Consider the following 16,354-nt stretch of genomic DNA (forward strand, 5'->3'; position numbering starts at 1 on the left):
CCAGTAATTTAAGTCTGCAAATGATGTGTTGTTGTTGTGTGTCGCTCGGCAGAGTAACCGTGTAATACTCTTCCATATCAGTAGGTGGCAGCAGATAGCTAATTGCTTTGTAGATGTTGGAAACAGCGAGAGGCAGGTAAAATTGTGTCTAATGTCTATCTGTTGGCCCTGCGATGAGGTTGCGACTTGTCCATGGTGTAACCCGCCTTCCGCCCGAATGCAGCTGAGATAGGCTCCAGCGACCCCAAAAGGGACAAGCGGTAGGAAATGGATGGATGGATGCTTAAACCAAAAATAAATAAAAGGTGAGTGCCCCTAAGAAAAGGCATAGAAGCTTAGGGAAGGCTATGCAGAACTAAACTAAAACTGAACTGGCTACAAAGTAAACAAAAACAGGATGCTGGACGACAGCAAAGACTTACTGTGGAGCAAAGACGGCGTCCACAATGTGCATCCGAACATGACATGACAACAATCAACAATCTCCCCACAAAGAAGGATAAAAACAACTGAAATACTTTTGATTACTAAAACAAAGTAGATGTGGGAAATATCGCTCAAAGGAAGACATAAAACTCCTACAGGGAAATACCCAAAACAAGAGAAAAAGCCACCAAAATAGGAGCGCAAGACAAGAACTAAAACAGTACACACAGGAAAACAGCAAACAAGTTAGACAAGGAAGATTGTCTAATTTCACTTATTTGGGTGAGAAATATTTTTTGCAAACCAGTAATTTAAGTCTGCAAATGATGTGTTGTTGTTGAGTGTCGCTCGGCAGAGTAACCGTGTAATACTCTTCCATATCAGTAGGTGGCAGCAGGTAGCTAATTGCTTTGTAGATGTTGGAAACAGCGGTAGGCAGGGTGCAGGTAAAAATGTATCTAATTAAACCAAAAATAAACAAAAGGTGAGTCCCCCTAAGAAAAGGCATTGAAGTTTAGGGAAGGCTATGCAGAACAAAACTAAAACCGAACTGGCTACAAAGTAAACAAAAACAGAATGCTGGACGACAGCAAAGACTTACTGTGGAGCAAAGACGGCGTCCACAATGGGCATCCGAACATCATGACAATATCATTTTTCATTTTCATTTATTTATTTATTTCAGGCAATGACATAAAAAGTACAAAGTTGACAACACATAATAATATAAATTAGTGCAAAAATCAACAATGTCCCCACAAAGAAGGATAAAAACAACTGAAATATTTTTGATTGCTAAAACAAAGTAGATATGGGAAATATCGCTCAAAGGAAGACATAAAACTCCTACAGGGAAATACCCAAAACAAGAGAAAAAGCCACCAAAATAGGAGCGCAAGACAAGAACTAAAACACTACACACAGGAAAACAGCAAACAAGTTAGACAAGGAAGATTGTCTAATTTCACTTATTTGGGTGAAAAATATTTTTTGCAAACCAGTAATTTAAGTCTGCAAATGATGTGTTGTTGTTGTGTGTCGCTCGGCAGAGTAACCGTGTAATACTCTTCCATATCAGTAGGTGGCAGCAGATAGCTAATTGCTTTGTAGATGTCGGAAACAGCGGGAGGCAGGTAAAATTGTGTCTAATGTCTATCTGTGTTGGCCCTGCGATGAGGTGGCGACTTGTCCAGGGTGTAACCCGCCATCCAATCCAATCCACTTTATTTATATAGCACATTTAAACAACAAAATGTTTCCAAAGTGCTGCACAACAATATTAAACACAATTAAAAACAATATAAAATAAATATGATTAAAAACAATTTCAAAGGGTAAAACCAATTAAAACAGTAAATAGAAAGCAAAAAGCAAAATTTTAAAAACACAGAGGACAACAGAGGATCACACAACTCACGTAGTGTTAAAAGCCAGAGATGCAGCTGAGATAGGCTCCAGCGACTCCAAAAGGGACAAGCGGTAGGAAATGGATGGATGGATGCTTAAACCAAAAATAAATAAAAGGTGAGTCCCCCTAAGAAAAGGCATAGAAGCTTAGGGAAGGCTATGCAGAACTAAACTAAAACTGAACTGGCTACAAAGTAAACAAAAACAGGATGCTGGACGACAGCAAAGACTTACTGTGGAGCAAAGACGGCGTCCACAATGTACATACGAACATGACATGACAATCAACAATGTCCCCACAAAGAAGGATAAAAACAACTGAAATACTTTTGATTGCTAAAACAAAGTAGATGCGGGAAATATCGCTCAAAAGAAGACATGAAACTGCTACAGGGAAATATCCAAAAAAAGAGAAAAAGCCACCAAAATAGGAGCGCAAGACAAGAACTAAAACACAGGAAAACAGCAAACAAGTTAGACAAGGAAGATTGTCTAATTTCACTTATTTGGGTGAAAAATATTTTTTGCAAACCAGTAATTTAAGTCTGCAAATGATGTGTTGTTGTTGTGTGTCGCTCGGCAGAGTAACCGTGTAATACTCTTCCATATCAGTAGGTGGCAGCAGATAGCTAATTGCTTTGTAGATGTTGGAAACAGCGGGAGGCAGGTAAAATTGTGTCTAATGTCTATCTGTGTTGGCCCTGCGATGAGGTGGCGACTTGTCCAGGGTGTAACCCGCCTTCCAATCCAATCCACTTTATTTATATAGCACATTTAAACAACAAAATGTTTCCAAAGTGCTGCACAACAATATTAAACACAATTAAAAACAATATAAAATAAATATGATTAAAAACAATTTCAAAGGGTAAAACCAATTAAAACAGTAAATAGAAAGCAAAAAGCAAAATTTTAAAAACACAAGAGGACAACAGAGGATCACACAACTCACGTAGTGTTAAAAGCCAGAGATGCAGCTGAGATAGGCTCCAGCGACCCCAAAAGGGACAAGCGGTAGGAAATGGATGGATGGATGCTTAAACCAAAAATAAATAAAAGGTGAGTGCCCCCTAAGAAAAGGCATAGAAGCTTAGGGAAGGCTATGCAGAACTAAACTAAAACTGAACTGGCTACAAAGTAAACAAAAACAGGATGCTGGACGACAGCAAAGACTTACTGTGGAGCAAAGACGGCGTCCACAATGTGCATCCGAACATGACATGACAACAATCAACAATCCCCCAACAAAGAAGGATAAAAACAACTGAAATATTTTTGATTGCTAAAACAAAGTACCGTATTTTCCGCACCATAAGGCGCCCTGGGTTATAAGTCGCGCCTTCAATGAACGGCATATTTCAAAACTTTGTCCACCTATAAGCCGCCCCCGTGTTGTAAGCCGCATCTAACTGCGCTAAAGGAATGTCAAAAAAACAGTCAGATAGGTCAGTCAAACTTTAATAATATATTAAAACCAGCGTGATGTGGGCGCGCACGGAGTCGTATATCAACATGGACAGAGCTGCGTGAAAAAAGCCACCCGGCCTCTTCGCGTAAACTTAAACTTACCTTAACCACTCGCTCATCTTTTCTTCATCCATCCCTTCGAGTTAGCTTTTATGATGACGCCGGCTGGAAAGGTCTCTTTTGGCAAGGTCTTCCTTTTGAATATCACCATGGGTGGAAGTTTCTGGCCATTAGCATGGCAAGCTAGAACCACAGTGAAGGATGACTTCTCATTCCCTGTGGTGCGAATATTCACCGTACGTGCTCCCGTTGTATCCACAGTGCGGTTCACAGGAATATCAGTTGCTTTGAAATAGTAATCCGTGTGCGGATGGAGAGATTGCGTCTTTTCATGAACCGGATACCTGTCGCTTAGTAGGAGCCATTTTGTGGTCTTTACAGATGTAAACACACAAAGGAAATGAAACGGTAATATCCGCGCCCTTTTTCTTCTTCTACGCGGGCGGGTGGTTGCTTACAGTAGAAGAAGAAGCGCTTCCTGTTCTATGGGTGCGGGTGCTTACCTTGGCGGTTGCTTGCGTAGAAGAAGAAGCGCTTCCTGTTCTACCGGGAAAAAAGATGGCGGCTGTTTACCGAAGTTGCGAGACCGAAACTTTATGAAAATGAATCTTAATATTTATCCATATATAAAGCGCACCGGGTTATAAGGCGCACTGTCAGCTTTTGAGAAAATTTGTGGTTTTTAGGTGCGCCTTATAGTGCGGAAAATACGGTAGATGCGGGAAATACCGCTCAAAAGAAGACATGGAACTGCTACAGGAAAATACCAAAAAAAAGAGAAAAAGCCACCAATAGGAGCGCAAGACAAGAACTAAAACACTACACACAGGAAAACAGCAAACAAGTCCAAATAAGTCAGGGTGTGATGTGACAGGTGGTGACAGTACACCTACTTTGAGACAAGAGCTATATTGATGCATGCTTGGTTATGCTTTAAAGTCATCCAACAATTGCGACAACGACTTTTTGTTGTCTACTAGAGATGCGCGGTTTGCGGACACAACCGCGGAGTTCGCGGATCATCCGCGGGTCGGGCGGTTGAAATAAAAAAAAATTAGATTTTAAATAGATTCAGGCGGGTGGCAGTTAAACCAATTCGGAAATATATATACATACCGGTAGTTAAATGTTGTTACCCACATACGAAAAACGAGCAGGCACCTGCAGCATATGCCACAACAGAAGAAGAAAAAAAAAAAGAGATGGCAACGCCGGCAGCAAACGTGGTACGCGACAAACTAAAAAAGGGAATACTAAAGACCAGGGGAAAAAAAGGCCAGAAAAGTTCAGCGTGGACTCGTTTTTATGAGGTTGTAAATCAGGATGATAGTAATGCTGGCTACGTGATTTGCAAGAGTTGCGACGCTGTTTATGTCTACGACATCTAACATGGTGCATCGCATTTGTGCAAAACCCCGAACCTCCACAAACACCCTGAGCATGAGCAGTTTCGTCCGCCGTGATCCCAGAAGAGTGCCACAGGATGTTAAAACAAGATAGAACGCAGCTGCCTGCAGCAGTTTGAGTGGCGCGAGCGCGCTTGGAGGTGCGCTCAGCGCGGCTCCCAGATGATTGCGCACTGGTGTGCGTCTGGGCCGTGACAGCGTGGCACGCATTGAATGTCTCTGCTGCATTGGATCAGTCTCCTTTCTTTAACAGGCAAAAGCTTTATAACCTCTATATCTAATCGTCTATATTAGATGTACAGGTAAAAGCCAGTAAATTAGAATATTTTGAAAAACTTGATTTATTTCAGTAATTGCATTCAAAAGGTGTAACTTGTACATTATATTTATTCATTGCACACAGACTGATGCATTCAAATGTTTATTTCATTTAATTTTGATGATTTGAAGTGGCAACAAATGAAAATCCAAAATTCCGTGTGTCACAAAATTAGAATATTACTTAAGGCTAATACAAAAAAGGGATTTTTAGAAATGTTGGCCAACTGAAAAGTATGAAAATGAAAAATATGAGCATGTACAATACTCAATACTTGGTTGGAGCTCCTTTTGCCTCAATTACTGCGTTAATGCGGCGTGGCATGGAGTCGATGAGTTTCTGGCACTGCTCAGGTGTTATGAGAGCCCAGGTTGCTCTGATAGTGGCCTTCAACTCTTCTGCGTTTTTGGGTCTGGCATTCTGCATCTTCCTTTTCACAATACCCCACAGATTTTCTATGGGGCTAAGGTCAGGGGAGTTGGCGGGCCAATTTAGAACAGAAATACCATGGTCCGTAAACCAGGCACGGGTAGATTTTGCGCTGTGTGCAGGCGCCAAGTCCTGTTGGAACTTGAAATCTCCATCTCCATAGAGCAGGTCAGCAGCAGGAAGCATGAAGTGCTCTAAAACTTGCTGGTAGACGGCTGCGTTGACCCTGGATCTCAGGAAACAGAGTGGACCGACACCAGCAGATGACATGGCACCCCAAACCATCACTGATGGTGGAAGCTTTACACTAGACTTCAGGCAACGTGGATCCTGTGCCTCTCCTGTCTTCCTCCAGACTCTGGGACCTCGATTTCCAAAGGAAATGCAAAATTTGCATGGTTGGGTGATGGTTTGGGGTGCCATGTCATCTGCTGGTGTCGGTCCACTCTGTTTCCTGAGATCCAGGGTCAACGCAGCCGTCTACCAGCAAGTTTTAGAGCACTTCATGCTTCCTGCTGCTGACCTGCTCTATGGAGATGGAGATTTCAAGTTCCAACAGGACTTGGCGCCTGCACACAGCGCAAAATCTACCCGTGCCTGGTTTACGGACCATGGTATTTCTGTTCTAAATTGGCCCGCCAACTCCCCTGACCTTAGCCCCATAGAAAATCTGTGGGTATTGTGAAAAGGAAGATGCAGAATGCCAGACCCAAAAACGCAGAAGAGTTGAAGGCCACTATCAGAGCAACCTGGGCTCTCATAACACCTGAGCAGTGCCAGAAACTCATCGACTCCATGCCACGCCGCATTAACGCAGTAATTGAGGCAAAAGGAGCTCCAACCAAGTATTGAGTATTGTACATGCTCATATTTTTCATTTTCATACTTTTCAGTTGGCCAACATTTCTAAAAATCCCTTTTTTGTATTAGCCTTAAGTAATATTCTAATTTTGTGACACACGGAATTTTGGATTTTCATTTGTTGCCACTTCAAATCATCAAAATTAAATGAAATAAACATTTGAATGCATCAGTCTGTGTGCAATGAATAAATATAATGTACAAGTTACACCTTTCGAATGCAATTACTGAAATAAATCAAGTTTTTCAAAATATTCTAATTTACTGGCTTTTACCTGTATAACAGCGGGCGGGTGCGGTTTTGATTAAATGTTAGTTCGGGTTGATGCGGATGGTTGACGACTTTTGTGATGCGGATGAAATAATTGCCTATCCGCGCATCTCTATTGTCTACTGAGTTTCGTTTTTAATGATGTCTGCTGGTGGTGTGCCTCTGCATTTTTTCAACGCAAAAAATGTGCCTTGGCTCAAAAAAGGTTGAAAAACACTGTTATATAGTACTAGAATTTGCATTGATCAGCTGCGAGAATCAAAGGTAAAATGCTTTCCCACCCAAGTATGACAAGTTAGCCATTTAATGTGTAGCAAATGGTATAAACCTAGCTTTTTTTTCTGCCTTCATCTTGTTGTGTGCATTTGTTGACATGTTGTGCATGACAGGCGAGCAATGGCCAACGCGCAGTCCGCCCTAAAGCTGACCGTGTGCCTCCTGGTGGTCACAGAGCTGCTTCTGGCCAAGAAGAATTACTACCACATTCTGGGAGTGCCTGAGGACGCCACCGAGCGGCAGGTAAAGAAAGCTTTTCACAGGCTGGCCATGAGGCATCACCCTGATAGGAACAACAGTCCGGATGCAGAAGCCACATTCAGGGACATTGCTGAAGGTAGAGTCACAATTTGAACGCTATTCTTTAAAACCCTTCAAGTTATGAATACCGTATTTTCCGCACCATAAGGCGCCCTGGGTTATAAGCCGCGCCTTCAATGAACGGCATACAGTGGGGCAAAAAAGTATTTAGTCAGCCACCGATTGTACAAGTTCTCCCACTTAAAATGATGACAGAGGTCTGTAATTTTCATCATAGGTACACTTCAACTGTGAGAGACAGAATGTGAAAAAAAAATCCAGGAATTCACATTGTAGGAATTTTAAATTTATTTGTAAATCATTGTGGAAAATAAGTATTTGGTCACTTCAAACAAGGAAGATCTCTGGCTCTCACAGACCTGTAATTTCTTCTTTAAGAAGCTCTTCTGTCCTCCACTTGTTACCTGTATTAATGGCACCTGTTTGAACTTGTTATCTGTATAAAAGACACCTGTCCACAGCCTCAAACAGTCAGACTCCAAACTCCACTATGGCCAAGACCAAAGAGCTGTCAAAGGACACTAGGAAAATAATTGTAGACCTTTACCAGACTGTGAAGAGTGAATCTACAATAGGCAAGCAGCTTGGTGTGAAAAAATCAACTGTGGGAGCAATTATCAGAAAATGGAAGACATACAAGACCACTGATAATCTCCCTTGATCTGGGGCTCCACGTAAGATCTCATCCCGTGGGGTCAAAATGATCATGAGAACGGTGAGCAAAATTCCCAGAACCACACGGGGGGACCTGGTGAATGACCTGCAGAGAGCTGGGACCAAAGTAACAAAGGTTACCATCAGTAACACACTACGCCGACAGGGAATCAAATCCTGCAGTGCCAGACGTGTCCCCCTGCTTAAGCCAGTGCATGTCCAGGCCCGTCTGAAGTTTGCCAGAGAGCACATGGATGATTGGGAGAATGTCATGTGGTCAGATGAAACCAAAATAGAACTTTTTGGTATAAACTCAACTCGTCGTGTTTGGAGGAAGAAGAATACTGAGTTGCATCCCAAGAACACCATACCTACTGTGAAGCATGGGGGTGGAAACATCATGTTTTGGGGTTGTTTTTCTGCCAAGGGGACAGGCCGACTGATCCGTGTTAAGGAAAGAATGAACGGGGCCATGTATCGTGAGATTTTGAGCCAAAACCTCCTTCCATCAGTGAGAGCTTTGAAGATGAAACGTGGCTGGGTCTTCCAGCATGACAATGATCCCAAACACACCGCCCGGGCAACGAAGGAGTGGCTCCGTAAGAAGCATTTGAAAGTCCTGGAGTGGCCTAGCCAGTCTCCAGACTTCAACCCCATAGAAAATCTGTGGAGGGAGTTGAAAGTCCGTGTTGCCCGGTGAGAGCCCCAAAACATCACTGCTCTCGAGAAGATCTGCATGGAGGAATGGGCCAAAATACCAGCGACTGTGTGTGCAAACCTGGTAAAGACCTATAGTAATCGTTTGACCTCTGTTATTGCCAACAAAGGTTATATTACAAAGTATTGAGTTGAATTTTTGTTATTGACCAAATACTTATTTTCCAACATAATTTACAAATAAATTCTTTAAAAATCCTACTATATGAATTCCTGGATTTTTTTTTCACATTCTGTCTCTTACAGTTGAAGTGTACCTATGATGAAAAGTACAGAGTCATCATTTTAAGTGGGAGAACTTGCACAATCGTGGCTGACTAAATACTTTTTTGCCCCACTGTATTTCAAAACTTTGTCCACCTATAAGCCGCCCCGTGTTATAAGCCGCATCTAACTGCGCTAAAGGGAATGTCAAAAAAACAGTCAGATAGGTCAGTCAAACTTTAATAATATATTAAAAACCAGCGTTCTAACAACTCTGTTCACTCCCAAAATGTACGGTAATGTGCAAATGTGCAATCACAAACATAGTAAAATTCAAAATAGTGCAGAGCAATAACATCAATAACTTAATGTCGCTCGAACGTTAATGTCACAACACACAAAATAAACATAACGCTCACTTTCTGAAGTTATTCTTCATTCATAAATCCCTCGAATTCTTCTCCTTCGGTGTCCGAATTAAAAAGTTGGGCGAATACGGGATCCAAAATGGCCGGCTCCGTCTCGTCGAAGTCATTGCCTTCCGGAAAGCTCGGACCACAGTTGTGACCGAAATATCCGCCCAGGCATTTACGATCCACTGGCAGATGTTGGCGTATGTCGTCCGGCGCTGTCTCCCTGTCTTAGTGAAGGTGTGTTCGCCTTCGGTCATCCATTGTTCCCACGCCGTTCGCAGTCGTGCTTTAAATGCCCTGTTGACACCAATATCGAGCGGTTGGAGTTCTTTGGTTAATCCACCCGGAATGACGGCGAGTGTTGTATTTGTGTGCTTCACTTGTTTTTTGACACCATCTGTGATGTTGGGCGCGCATGGAGTCGTATATCAACATGGAACACACAAAGGAAATGAAACGTAATACCCGCGCGCTTCTTCTTCTACGGGGGCGGGTGGTTGCTTACCGTAGAAGAAGAAGCGCTTCCTCTTCTACGGGGGCGGGTGCTTACCTTGGCAGTTGCTTACCATAGAAGAAGCGCTTCCTCTTCTACGGGGAAAAAAGATGGCGGCTGTTTACCGTAGTTGCGAGACCGAAACTTTATGAAAATAAATATTTATATTAATCCATATATAAGGCGCACCGGGTTATAAGCCGCACTGTCAGCTTTTGTGAAAATTTGTGGTTTTTAGGTGCGGCTTATAGTGCGGAAAATACGGTAGTTACATCCCTCAGGTTAATCTTCTCCCTTGCAGTGTCATCACTCACAATCTTTTCTTTCTCGCAGCTTACGAAACGTTATCAGATGCAACCCGAAGACGCGAGTACGATCAGTTTGGTGGCAGCGCTCCCTTTTTCACCGGTGGCACGCAGCAGAGGCAGAGAGCCCACCAGTCCTTCAGCTTCAAATTCGACGACATATTCAAGGATTTTGACATCCACAGCCACGACCGGCACGCCCGCCACAGAAGACACTTTGACGAGCACGCCGCACGAGAGCCGCACGGTCGACGCAAGAGACATTTTCAAGGGGCGGGTTTCTTTGACGACGCGTCGGACGACGTCGAGCGAATGTTTACCTTGCACAGACACCCGAAGCAGAGCCAGAATGGGTTTCACGGCACGTCCAAGCAGCACTGCAGGACGGTGACGCAGCGCAGAGGAAACATGGTGACCACATACACGGACTGCACTGCATCCTAACATCCATCCATCCATCCATCCATCCATCCATCTTCTTCCGCTTATCCGAGGTCGGGTCGCCGGGGCAGCAGCCTAAGCAGGGAAGCCCAGACTTCCCTCTCCCCAGCCACTTCGTCCAGCTCTTCCCGGGGGATCCCGAGGCGTTCCCAGGCCAGCCGGGAGACATAGTCTTCCCAACGTGTCCTGGGTCTTCCTACCGGATGGACGTGCCCTAAACACCTCCCGAGGGAGGCGTTCGGGTGGCATCCTGACCAGATGCCCGAACCACCTCATCTGGCTCCTCTCGATGTGGAGGAGCAGCGACTTTACTTTGAGCTCCCCCCGGATGACAGAGCTTCTCACCCTATCTCTAAGGGAGAGCCCCGCCACCCGGCGGAGGAAACTCATTTCGGCCGCTTGTACCCGTGATCTTGTCCTTTCGGTCATAACCCAAAGCTCATGACCATAGGTAAGGATGGGAACGTAGATCGACCGGTAAATTGAGAGCTTTGCCTTCCGGCTCAGCTCCTTCTTCACCACAACGGATCGATACAGCGTCCGCATTACTGAAGACGCCGCACCGATCCGCCTGTCGATATCACGATCCACTTTTCCCTCACTCGTGAACAAGACTCCTAGGTACTTGAACTCCTCCACTTGGGGCAGGGTCTCCTCCCCAACCCGGAGATGGCACTCCACCCTTTTCCGGGCGAGAACCATGGTCTCGGACTTGGAGGTGCTGATTCCCATCCCAGTCGCTTCCCACTCGGCTGCAAACCGATCCAGTGAGAGCTGAAGATCCTGGCCAGATGAAGCCATCAGGACCACATCATCTGCAAAAAGCAGAGACCTAATCCTGCAGCCACCAAACCAGATCCCCTCAACGCCTTGACTGCGCCTAGAAATTCTGTCCATAAAAGTTATGAACAGAATCGGTGACAATCCTAACATGCAACATTTAAATATGATGTTTGTTGTGATGATAAATCAGAAAGTGCTGGTATTACGGGATAAAATACACCCATTCCCCAGACTATACACAGTGGGGTGGATATAGTGTACCATACCTGCCAACTACTCGGGTTTTCCCGTAATTAGTACGGTTTTCATCAACCTATTCCGGGTTACGGTTGCAGTGATAAAAAATACGGTTTTTCATTCATTAAAAAAACATATTTTTTTAAAAGTTTTATTCACGAAATCGCGTAACAACAATGACAATCGACACTGCTTCCCGTAACTTCCTATCGAGCCATTCCGAATGCCATGCGCGAGGCTATTTATAGCACCGCTGCCAAGCACGAGGCACCAGTTGCCATTGTTTCCAAACGAGCGAACGATCATGGAATCAGCCGGAGAAAAATGGCAAACGAGTCTTAAACCGAAAAGAAAACGGCAGTCATTCCGTGAAGAATATTCAAAAGCCTATCCGGGAATAATTATCCGTTCCAAAAAGGGTGAAAACTATGCGAATTGCACCTTGCGCAGACAAGATTTTTCGATCGGACACGGAGGAATTAGCGATGTAAAAGACCACGTTGGGACAAAAAAACACAAGTCTAATGCCGTTGCTAGCGATACAAGTGGAAAACTTTCAACGTTTTTCGGATTTTAGCCACAAAAAGGTAATGACACCAATGTTATCTATTGGAATTGTTTAGTACTGTTATACTGTTAAAAGTGTTTATACTATTTATGCTTTCAAGTCCAAGTTGAAGAAATCTTGTTCAATGTTGACAGCATAACTACCAAAATACAGAAGTATGTCCTTAATATTTTTGCAGTGCTATTTCTGTTGAAAAGTTAAAATGATTACATTAGAGATGTGATGTGCCACTTTTCAAGTGTCTGATGGCTTAAATTAATTTTCATTAATTTTTCATATTTTGAATTCTTTTGAAAGGCTTACAAAAAAACTACATTTGAATTGTAATTCCATGCTATTGACAGGACTATTAATTTTAATGAAGTTAGCTTACCATGTTTACAGTATGATAATTGTGATAGAAATGTGAATTTTAGGCACAGAATATTTTTTACAATTGAACAAGGCAGTAGATTATACAAGCTTGGACAGAAAGTTAATAATGACACCAATTTTTTTTTAATGGAATTGTTTAGTACTGTTTTACCATTTGTTTACTGTAAAAAGTGTTTATACTTTCAATGAACAAATTGAAGTCTTGTGAAAGGTTGACAGGATAACTGGCATTAACTGTCAAAATAATTTCAAACTATTGAAGTTAGCTTACAGAATAAACATGTCAATCAACCCATATGATTTTTGCTGTAATATTTTTGTTTTGAAAAGTCACTGTGACTGATAGAAAAGTGATGGTTTTAGCAACATTTTAACCTGTCTGAATGCTAATAATCATTTTGCGTCGGGGGGCGAACCTGAACCCCCCACCAGGACTTTGTCCTGGACCTACCGGGCCCTGGACCCTGGCTACTAGGTTTTTCTGATTTCAAAAGTTGGCAGGTATGGTGTACTACTTGATAGCCCAAAACAAAAATAGGGGTGTAACAGTACACCAACATTTCGGTTTGGTACGTACCTCGGTTTAGAAGTCACGGTTCGGTTCATTTTCGGTACATTAAGAAAACAACAAAATATACATTTTTTGGTTATTTATTTACCAAATTTGTAAACAATGGCTTTATCCTTTTAACATTGGCAGATGTCGGCAACCCAAAATGTTGGAAGAGCCATATTGAACCAAAAACACAAAAACAAATCTGTCTGGAGCCGCAAAAAAATAAAAGCCATGTTACATACAGATTAGAGATGCGCGGATAGGCAATTATTTCATCCGCAACCGCATCAGAAAGTCGTCAACCATCAGCCATCCACCCGATGTAACATTTGATCAGAACCGCACCCGCCCGCACCCGCCCGTTGTTATATATCTAATATAGACGATGCAAGGCATTAGTGAGGTTATAAAGCTTTTGCCTGTTAAAGAAAGGAGACTGATCCAATGCAGCACAGACATTCGCGTGCCACGCTGTCACGACCCAGACGCACACCAGTGCGCAATCATATGGGAGCCGCGCTGAGCGCACCTCCAAGCGCGTCTCGCTGCCGGCGACGGCCGGGTATGGGCCTGACGCTCCAGCGCCATCCATTTTCAGGGCTAGTTGATTCGGCAGGTGGGTTGTTACACACTCCTTAGCGGGTTCCGACTTCCATGGCCACCGTCTAGCTGCTGTCTATATCAACCAGGGTGAGCCCCACCCCTTTCGTGAGCGCACTGCGCGCGGAGTGACCCCTGTTACGCGCCCCCGGCAACAGGGGTGGCGGGCAGGTAAGCTGCGCGGGCGGAGCGCGCGGAGTGACCCCTGTTACGAGCCCCCGGCCACAGGGGTGGCGGGCAGGTAAGCTGCTTACCTGCTGCGCGTGACGCCGGCCGCGGCAAAGGCGGACGAGGCGGGGTGTCGGTGCGGTGGGCAGGTGCCTGCTCATTTTTCGTATGTGGGTAACAACATTTAACTATGTATATATATTTCCGAATTGGTTTAACTGCCACCCGCCTGAATCTATTTAAAATCAAAAAATTTTTTATTTCAACCACCCGACCCGACCCGCGGATAAAATCTAATTTTTTAAAATTTCATCCGCCCTATCCGCGGACTCCGCGGTTGTGCCTGCAAACCGCGCATCTCTAATACAGATAGTGTGTCATGAGATATAAATTGAATTAAGAGGACTTAAAGGAAACTAAATGACCTCAAATATAGCTACAAATGAGGCATAATGATGCAATATGTACATATAGCTAGCATAAATAGCATGTTAGCATCGATTAGCTTGCAGTCATGCAGTGACCAAATATGTCTGATTAGCACTCCACACAAGACAATAACATCAACAAAACTCACCTTTCGTGCACAACCTTAAAAGTTTGGCGGACAAAATGAGACAGAAAAAGAAGTGGCATAAAACGCGTCCTAGAAAGTCGGAGAAAGTTATACATGTAAACAAACTACGGTGAGTTCAAGGACCGGCAAAATTAGTAGGACAAAACGGCGCTCGCCAAATACTCGAATCAGTGAAGCATGTTTAATACAAAGTGTGCTTTATAACAATTAGGGAGGTTTGTGTCATGTTTGTCCTCCCACAGGAACCAAATTAAAACAAAAAATATATATTTTTCCCCCCTCATCTTTTTCCATTTTTCATACATTTTTGAAAGAGCTCCAGAGAGCCACTAGGGCGGCGCTAAAGAGCCGCATGCGGCCCAAGAGCCGCGGGTTGCCGACCCCTGAACATTGGGAACACTATAATAATTCTGCCCACGTTAATCAACATTAAACTGCCTCAAGTTGTTGCTCAGATTAAATAAAATGACAAAACTTTTCTTCTACGTATAAAAAGTGCAACATTAAACAGTTTCAAGTCAACTCATCATGCTTAATTTATTACAGCATTTGGGAAGCCTGTAGTTGATTTTTATTATGTAAATGTTATATTGTTATCAACATGTGATAGCAGGGACCCTGCCATTCAAAACTAGGCTGCTCCATTACTAATGATTAATGTAACTATAGCTGAAAAAAATAGTACAATAGCAATAGGCGAGACTATTCATCCCTGAACACCATGGAGTTCATGTAGGCTTAATGATGCACTTACATTATTATATCAACTATCAGAGACAGAAACTCTTCATTTAACATAATGTCCTTTTTTGCTGCTTCAACACAGCTCAATCAACACAGAAAAAGGTAAAGTGAAATAACAGACAGACAGGGCTTTGCTGTCCGTAACACACACATAGACACACACACACACAGACACACTCAACTGCCTCAAGTTGCTGAGATTAAATAAAATGACACAACTTTTCTTCTGCATATAAAAAGTGCAACATTAAACAGTTTCAAGTCAACTCATCATGCTTAATTTATTACAGCATTTGGGAAGCCTGTAGTTGATTTTTATTATGTAAATGTTATATTGTTATCAACATGTGATAGCAGGGACCCTGCCATTCAAAACTAGGCTGCTCCATTACTAATGATTAATGTAACTATAGCTGAAAAAATAGTACAATAGCAATAGGAGAGACTATTCATCCCTGAACACCATGGAGTTCATGTAGGCTTAATGATGCACTTACATTATTATATCAAATATCAGAGACAGAAACTCTTCATTTAACACATAATTGCCATACCCTCCCGAATTTTCCGGGAGACTCCCGAAATTCAGCGCCTCTCCCGAAAACCTCCCGGGACAAATATTCTCCCCAAAATCTCCCGATTTTCAGCCGGAGCTGGAGGCCACGCCCCCTCCAGCTCCATGCGGACCTGAGTGAGGACAGCCTTTTTTCATGACGGGAGGACAACAGGGTGACAAGAACTAAATCATCCAGATTCGAGATAAATTGTATTATTATGTTTATCTTACCTAAAAATAAATATATTAATTTAAAAAAAAAAAAAAAATGTTTACTATATTTTGCTAAAAACATCAAAATTAATTGTATTTTTATTTTTATTTTTTCGTGACTCCTTATTACATCCAGCCATAAAATTATACATTAAAACAAACATATTTGAAATAATTGATTTTAAATGATCATAATAATTCATTTAAAATGACCATATTTAATTATTAAAATAATTTCTTGTTTATCAACAACTTTAGCATTTTATTTATTACATTTTGAAACTCTCAGAAGCCAAATTATGTTATATTCCTTAATATTTATTTATGCAAGTTTGAAGTATCAATTATCTAAACACAGTTTTGTTTGCATATTTTCAGGATGTATATATATATATATATATATATATATATATATATGTATGTATGTATGTATGTATGTATGAAATACTTGACTTTGTGAATTCTAGCTGTCAATATACTCCTCCCCTCTTAACCACGCCCCGCTCC

The 16,354-nt window shown here is 42.6% G+C and overlaps 1 protein-coding gene across 1 annotated transcript in view; it reads left to right on the plus strand.

Moving 5' to 3' along the window:
* Positions 1-10,624, plus strand: part of dnajb9a (DnaJ heat shock protein family (Hsp40) member B9a) — an 11,585-nt gene extending 961 nt beyond the window's left edge. The window contains exons 2-3 of the mRNA XM_061969354.2: positions 7,036-7,259; positions 10,058-10,624. Of these exons, the coding sequence (XP_061825338.1) occupies positions 7,043-7,259; positions 10,058-10,473 (633 nt within the window). The 5' untranslated portion in view covers positions 7,036-7,042 and the 3' untranslated portion in view covers positions 10,474-10,624. The remainder of the gene's footprint in view (positions 1-7,035; positions 7,260-10,057) is intronic.
* Positions 10,625-16,354: the final 5,730 nt, after the last annotated feature.

This window comes from Nerophis lumbriciformis, linkage group LG10 (genome assembly GCF_033978685.3).
Source record: "Nerophis lumbriciformis linkage group LG10, RoL_Nlum_v2.1, whole genome shotgun sequence".
In the NCBI taxonomy this organism is placed as follows: Eukaryota; Metazoa; Chordata; class Actinopteri; order Syngnathiformes; family Syngnathidae; genus Nerophis; species Nerophis lumbriciformis.